At 54.4% G+C, this 8,085-nt stretch overlaps 1 protein-coding gene across 2 annotated transcripts in view; it reads right to left on the bottom strand.

Moving 5' to 3' along the window:
* The window catches only part of LOC147118177 (GTP-binding protein REM 2-like), a 59,296-nt gene extending 52,341 nt beyond the window's left edge, over positions 1–6,955 (bottom strand). Inside the window, exon 1 of one of the 2 annotated variants that reach the window (XM_085984282.1) lies at positions 6,541–6,955. In XM_085984282.1, the coding sequence (XP_085840408.1) occupies positions 6,541–6,880 (340 nt within the window). In that variant the 5' untranslated portion in view covers positions 6,881–6,955. The remainder of the gene's footprint in view (positions 1–6,540) is intronic. The other variant, XM_085984283.1, reaches the window with a different exon arrangement.
* Positions 6,956–8,085: the final 1,130 nt, after the last annotated feature.

The raw sequence follows: 8,085 nt of genomic DNA, 5'->3' as shown, positions 1-8,085 counted from the left end.
CTCTAATGGAGACTGTATCCTCCCGCCCGTCCGAGTATGCCACATCGGCGTACTGGGGGTTGGCATGGAGGAGGTGAACCTTCTCTACCAGGGGAGCCGTTTTGTGGGACCTTACATGCTTCCTCAGCAGGACGGGCCCTGGGGACGTCAGCCAGTGTGGTAGTGAGGTACCGGATGTGGACCTCCGGGGAAAAATGAACATTCGCTCATGGGGGGTGGCGTTGGTGGCAGTACACAGCAGTGACCGGATGGAGTGGAGCGCATCAGGTAGGACATCCTGCCAACGGGAGGTCGGAAGGCCCCTAGATTTTAAGGCTAGGAGGGCCGCCTTCCAGACCGTCGCATTCTCTCTTTCAACCTGTCCGTTCCCCCGGGGGTTGTAGCTGGTGGTCCGGCTTGAGGCAATACCTCTCATGAGCAGGTACTGACGGAGTTCGTCGCTCATGAAGGACGAGCCCCGGTCGCTATGAATATAGCTGGGAAAACCGAACAAAGCAAAGAGGTTGTGCAGGCATTTAATGACCGTAGCAGTGGTCATGTCCGGGCAAGGGATGGCGAAAGGGAAACGGGAGTACTCATCAACTATGTTGAGGAAGTACACATTACGGTCAGAGGAGGGGAGGGGCCCTTTAAAGTCGACACTCAGGCGCTCAAAGGGGCGGGTGGCCTTGATCAGGTTTGCTCTGTCAGGCATATAGAAGCGCGGCTTGCACTCTGCACAGACTGGGCAGCTCCTGGTCATGGTCCTGACCTCCTCGATGGAGTAAGGCAGGTTGCGGGCCTTGATGAAGTGGAAGAACCTGGTGACCCCCAGGTGGCAGAGGTCGTTGTGGAGGCCCCGTAGTCTATCGATCTGCGCGTTGGCACATGTGCCTCGCGATAGAGCATCTGAGGGTTCGTTGAGTTTCCCGGGCCGGTACAAGATGTCGTAATTGTAGGTGGAAAGTTCAATTCTCCACCTCAAAATCTTGTCATTTTTGATTTTGCCCCTCTGCTTATTATTGAACATGAAAGCGACTGAACGCTGGTCAGTAAGCAGGGTAAATCGTTTTCCAGCCAGGTAGTGCCGCCAGTGGCGCACCGCCTCCACAATGGCCTCGGCCTCCTTTTCCACAGAGGAGTGTCTGAGTTCGGAGCCCTGGAGGGTTCGTGAAAAGAAGGCCACGGGTCTTCCCGCCTGGTTAAGGGTAGCGGCCAGGGCAAAGTCGGATGCATCGCTCTCCACCTGGAAGGGGATGGACTCGTCCACCGAGTGCATGGTGGCCTTGGCAATGTCATCTTTTATACGGTGAAAGGCTGAGCGGGCCTCCGCCGTCAGGGGAAAGGAAGTGGACTTGATAAGTGGACGGGCTTTGTCCGCATAATGAGGGACCCACTGGGCGTAATAGGAAAAGAAGCCCAGGCACCTTTTGAGGGCCTTGAGACAGTGGGGCAGGGGAAGTTCCATCAACGGGCGCATCCGGTCAGGGTCAGGACCGATGACTCCGTGTGCCACCACGCAGCCAAGGATAGCGAGGCGGGTTGTGCGGAATATGCACTTTTCCTTGTTGTACGTGAGGTTTAGGAGTTGGGCCGTGCGAAGGAACTTATCAAGGTTGGCGTCATGCTCTTGCAGGTCATGGCCGCAGATGGTCACGTTGTCCAGGTAGGGAAACGTGGCCTGTAACGCATTCTCGTCGACCATCCGGTCCATCTCCCTCTGGAAGACGGAGACACCGTTGGTGACGCCGAAAGGAACCCTGAGGAAGTGAAAAAGACGGCCGTTTGCCTCGAAAGCTGTGTACTGGCGGTCCTCAGAGCAGATAGGGATTTGGTGGTATGCTGCCTTGAGGTCAATGGTCGAGAAAACGCGATATTGCGCTATCTTATTAACCATGTCGGCTATGCGGGGGAGAGGGTATGCGTCCAACTGGGTGTACTTGTTGATAGTCTGGCTGTAGTCGATGACCAGGCGCTGCTTGTTGCCGGTCTTAACGACTACCACCTGAGCTCGCCAGGGGCTGGTACTACCCTCAATAATCCCCTCCTTCAGGAGCCGCGTCACCTCAGATCTTATAAAGGATCTGTCCCCGGTGCTGTATCGCCTGCTCTTTGTGGCGATAGGCTTGCAGTTGCGGGTGAGGTTAGCGAACAGGGGGGGGGTGTGATTTTGAGGGTGGAGAGACTACAGGTGGGGCGCGGTGGGCAATTTAAAAACTGCTGGTTGCAGACAGTGAGTGGGGGAAAAGGTCCACCGTATGTCAAGGTGACACTCTTAAAGTGACAATGAAAGTCCAACCCCAGCAGAACGGCAGCGCAGAGATGTGGCAGGACGAAGAGCTTTACATTTTTATAAACGGAGCCCCTCACCAAAAGGGTCACTACGCAGTAGCCGCCGACGTCTGCTGAGTGAGATTTTGAGGCCATGGAGTTCCGATGGCGCGCTGGCAGGACCGAGAGGGAATAATGCCGTACCGTATCAGGGTGTATGAAGCTCTCCGTGCTCCCGGAATCAAAAAGGCAAGTTGTGGCGCAGCCATTTACCTGGATGTCCATCGTGGACCTGGCTAGCTGATGGGGTCTGGATTGATCCAGCGTAATGGAGGCCGCTGTGGAGTCGGGAGCGTCGCTGTAAAACCCCGGTGAGGCGGTGGGTGAGTCGGGGGCCCGTTGGCAAAATGGCGGACAAAATGGCGGCGTCGGAGAAGAAGGACAAAATGGCGGCGCCCATGACGATCCCGATCCCCACGAGGCTGGAGGAAGGCAAGATGGCCGCTCCCACGAATCGCAAGCGGCGCTGCTGAAGGTAGGGGTCTTCTGACTTCTGCAGACGCCGGCGTAGTGTCCCTTCTTACCGCAGGCAGAGCAGACAGCGTTTTTCGCCGGGCAGCGCGCCCTGGGGTGTTTGGTTTGGCCACAGAAATAACATTTCTAGCTCGGGCGGGACATCGCTGCAGCAGTTGGGGCCGGGGCGGCGCCACGTCCCAAGATGGCGGCGGCCGTGACATCCACGAGGCGGCCGCGCGGTCCGGGGAGTAGGCCTCCATGTTCCGATGGGCTACGTCCAACGAAAGGGTGAGTGAAATCGCCTTCTTCAGGTCGAGCTCGCTACTTTCCAGCAGTCGCTGCCGTGTGTGAGTGGACCTGAGGCCCGCAACGAGGGCGTCCCGGATGAGCTCCACCGTATGTTCCGTGGCTGATACTTGCTTGCATTCGCAGGCTCGGCCGAGTTCCTTCAGCGCCCATATGTATGCTTCTGTGGGTTCCCCGGGCTGTTGTTTGCGGGACCCCAGGAGATGTCTTGCGTAAACATAGTTGACCGGGTGTGCATATTGTTCCTTTAAAATGTCGATAGCCCCCTGGTAGCTCGTAGCGTCCCGGATAAGGGCAAAAGCTCGGTGGTTTACTTTCGAATTCAGCACCCTGAGCTTGTCGGCGTCGGTGGCGACGGTCTGGCCGGATGCAGCCAGAAAAGACTCAAAACAGTTCAACCAGTGCGAGAACTTAGCAGGCGAGTCCGGTTCTTGCGGGTCGAGTTCCAGGCACTTGATCTTAAGTATCTGCAGCATCGTTATTTTTTTTATTTTTTTGTCAGTAGTTAATAAAATTGATGTGCTATCGATTCTAATAAGAGGCTGAGTAGAGTTCAGAACAACAGGCTTTTATTAACTACTGAATGCAACTACAAACAGATCAGGACTATGCCTCTAGTGGACGACCGAATGGCAGAGAGCTGCCGTGCAGCCGTCCTTATACCAGGTAGCCAAGGGCGGAGTCAGCTGAGGCATAGTCAGGTATAACAGTGAAACAAGAGTGAACGACAACAACAACAACAATAGTGAACACAGTGAATGACAATGGTTTACCACATACACTGTCCCATCAAACACTCCCAGGGCAGGTACAGCACGGGTTAGATACAGAGTAAAGTTCCCTCTACACTGTCCCATCAAACACTCCCAGGGCAGGTACAGCACGGGTTAGATACAGAGTAAAGCTCCCTCTACACTGTCCCATCAAACACTCCCAGGGCAGGTACAGCACGTGCTAGATACAGAGTAAAGCTCCCTCTACACTGTCACATCAAACACTCCCAGGGCAGGTACAGCACGGGTTAGATACAAAGTAAAACTCCCTCTACACTGCCCCATCAAACACTCCCAGGGCCGGTACAGCATGGGTTAGATACAGAGTAAAGCTCCCTCTACACTGCCCCATCAAACACTCCCAGGGCAGGTACAGCACGGGTTAGATACAGAGTAAAGCTCCCTCTACACTGTCCCATCAAACACTCCCAGGGCAGGTACAGCATGGGTTAGATACAGAGTAAAGCTCCTTCTACACTGTCCCATCAAACACTCCCAGGGCAGGTACAGCACGGGTTAGATACAGAGTAAAGCTCCCTCTACACTGTCCCATCAAACACTCCCAGGGCAGGTACAGCACAGGTTAGATACAGAGTAAAGCTCTCTATACATTGTCCCATCAAACACTCCCAGGGCAGGCACAGCATGGGTTAGATACAGAGTAAATCTCCCTCTACACTGTCACATCAAACACTCGCAGTGCAGGTACAGCACGGGTTAGATACAGAGTAAAGCTCCCTCTACACTGCCCCATCAAACACTCCCAGGGCCGGTACAGCACGGGTTAGATACGGAGAAAGGCTCCCTCTACACTGTCCCATCAAACACTCCCAGGGCAGGTACAGCACGGGTTAGATACAGAGTAAAGCTCCCTCTACACTGTCCCATCAAACACTCCCACGGCAGGTACAGCACGGGGTTACATACAGAGTAAAGCCCCCTGTACTCTGTCCCATCAAACACTCCCAGGGCAGGTACAGCACGGGTTAGATACAGAGTAAAGCTCCCTCTGCACTGTTCCATCAAACACTCCCACGGCAGGTACAGCACCGGGTTAGATACAGAGTAAAGCTTCCTCTACACTGTCCCATCAAACACTCCCAGGGCAGGTACAGTACGGGTTAGATACAGAGTAAAGCTCCCTCTACGCTGTCCCATCAAACAGTCCCAGGGCAGGTACAGCATGGGTTGTATACAGAGTAAAGCTCCCTCTACGCTGTCCCATCAAACACTCCCAGAGCAGGCACAGCACAGGTTAGATACAGAGTAAAGCTCCCTCTACACTGTCCCATCAAACACTCCCAGGGCAGGTACAGCACGGGTTAGATACAGAGTAAAGCTCCCTCTACACTGTCCCATGAAACACTCCCAGGGCAGGTACAGCACAGGTTAGATACAGAGTAAAACTCCCTCTACACTGTCCCATCAAACACTCCCAGTGCAGTTGCAGCACGGGTTAGATACAGAGTAAAACTCCCTCTACACTGTCCCATCAAACACTCCCAGGGCAGGTACAGCACGGGTTAGATACAGAGTAAAGCTCCCTCTACACTGTCCCGTCAAATACTCCCAGGGCAGGTACAGCACGGGTTAGATACAGAGTAAAGCTCCCTCTACACTGTCCCGTCAAATACTCCCAGGGCAGGTACAGCACGGGTTAGATACAGAGTAAAGCTCCCTCTACACTGTCCCGTCAAATACTCCCAGGGCAGGTACAGCACGGGTTAGATACAGAGTAAAGCTCCCTCTACACTGTCCCGTCAAATACTCCCAGGGCAGGTACAGCACGGGTTAGATACAGAGTAAAGCTCCCTCTACACTGTCCCGTCAAATACTCCCAGGGCAGGTACGGAGCCTGGCAGAGCAGGAGGTGCCCAGGTTGCATCCCTGTCCTCTGCTGGGTTCACTGATCCCAGCCAGGGCTGTTGGATGGTGGCGGGAGTGGGGGGTTTACAATTGCACCTCTGTCCCTTCTGGTGAGGGAGTGGGGTTGGGGCGGGAGTGGTTCTGGATAAAACCAACCAGGGTTCCTGCCCGCTGGTGACTGTATAGATTTAGAGCCGAGGACAGAAGCAGGGCGTTGCTGCCCTCCCATAGTCGAATAGCGCATTGGTCGTCACATCGAGGTGAAGGTGCCCGTTTAAACCCAACCCCCACCACCAATCCACTTGCGCATTGACTCCGCATGTACGGGTTTCAGGTGGGGACAGAATCGCGGTGGGATGCCTCCTCCCAGAGTCGAATAGCCCGCCGGCGCGCACGTCGGACTGAAGGCGCCCGCTGATCCCGAACCACCCATCCCAAGGGAGCACCGCCCCCCCGCCCCAACCAACACCCGGGCCAGTGACTCCCCGTCTGTAGGGCGGGCATGAGGAACCAATCAGGGGTGGGCCCCCTCCCATTGTCGAATATCACATCGACGCACAGGTCCTGCTCGAGGCGCCCATGTGAATCGTTCGTAGCACAGTGACTCCCACAGTATGGTGTTGGGATGAGGACGGAATCCGGGGCGCGCCCCCTCACGTGGTCGAATTTCACACCGGTGCACACTTTGAGGTGTGGGCGCCCATGTACTCAGGGCACCGCCCCCATCCCCAATCCACACAGTGTCTGCCCCGCCTCTGGATTTCAGGTGAGCACGGAACCGGAGCTGTGTGCAGGCTCCCGCAGTCGAACAGCAGGATATATTACCCACCTGCATTGTCCAGGTCGCTGGTGAAGCTCTCCTTCAGCCCCCCGAAGGCAGCGGCCAGGGCTGACTTGCCCACTCTGCTCTCCCCCAGCAGGACCACCTTGTGGGTGAGGCTCCCCGTGTCGATGGAGAGGTCGGAGCCTGAGGAGCCGGTCGAATAGCTGCCCCCGGGGTCGGGGGACTGGGCTCCGGGCGGGTACAGGGTGCTGAGCCGGGACCAGTCGATGACAGACAGCTGCTCGGCTAGACCCCTGGCCCGGCGCGCCTGGTGTCTGAGGGGCAACGGCATCGAACTCCGGCGCTGGTCCAGCTTGACATGCTTCTCTCTCTTACCCAGGGGCATTGTGACGCTGTGGGGAGGAGAGGGGGAGAGAGACAGAGAGAGAGAAACAGAGAGAGAGAGACAGAGAGAGACAGAGAGGGAGGGTTAAAAGAGATAGAGAGAGTTAGTTATAATTTCAAGCTCACCATTTTTTCTTGGCCCTGTCTGTCATCCAGGGGATCCCAGACTGTGTCCCCGGGGTCCTAGACAGTGCTCCAGGGGGGTCCCAGACTGTGCAGACAGTGCCACACACAAAGGGAGAGACTGACATCGAATTCAGGAGCCGCTGTTCCAGGACGTTAACCATCTCGGTCACATCACTGCAGAGGGAAAACATTTAATCTGAAGAGGACAGGAGAGTGATCATCAGTGGAGAGAGAGAGAGCGGGAGTGAGGGAGGGAGGGAGGGAGTGAGTGAGTGAGTGAGTGAGTGAGGGAGAGAGAGAGCGGGAGAGTGAGGGAGTTGGGAAAAATCAGCTCTACGGGAAATTTTCATCTGGCTGTGAATGAACTGAAAGAGAAAGCTAGAAGGGCTTTCTATGCCATTAAAAGATCAATCCAAATAGAAATCCCAATTAGCATTTGGCTCAAAATTTTTAAATCAGTAATTGAACCAATTGCACTCTATGGCAGTGAGGTGTGGGGACCACTAACACAACAAGAATTTGCTAAATGGGACAAACACCCAATTGAGATCCTACATGCAGAATTCTGTAAAAGTATCCTCCGGACTCAAAGGAAAACCGTAAACAATGCATGCAGGGCAGAACTAGGCCAATATCCATTAATAATTACTATCCAAAAAAGAGCCACCAAATTTTGGAAACACCTAAAAATGAGCAACCCCCACTGCTATCATTACGAAGCCCTGAAATGCCAAGAGAAGACCATAAAGAAGAATACCCTCAGTCAACTAGTCCTGGGACTCAGTGAAGCAACCACTAACACTACTAACAATAACCAGCCCCAGGACAGTGACATCGTAGCACAGAGAATTCGACCCAACACAATTGTCACTAAGCAAAAGGAAAAATACCTGTCATATTGGGCAGAAACAACAAAAACCCAAAACAAACTCAATTGCTACTTGGCCCGGAAAACCGACCAAGAAAACATCATTTCAGCAATAAAACAGGAACAAAAACAAGAGAGGGAGAGACACAGGAGGGATCTGAACTTACTTGAGAAGCAGGTGAAAGAGCTGCAGAAAGAGAAAGAGAGACACA

The sequence above is a fragment of the Somniosus microcephalus genome, chromosome 4, assembly GCF_052327205.1.
Source record: "Somniosus microcephalus isolate GS21.2 chromosome 4, FLI_Smic_1.0, whole genome shotgun sequence".
NCBI classification, from domain to species: Eukaryota; Metazoa; Chordata; class Chondrichthyes; order Squaliformes; family Somniosidae; genus Somniosus; species Somniosus microcephalus.
Note: the sequence above shows the minus strand (reverse complement) of the source record. Positions and strands in the feature narration are given on the sequence as shown.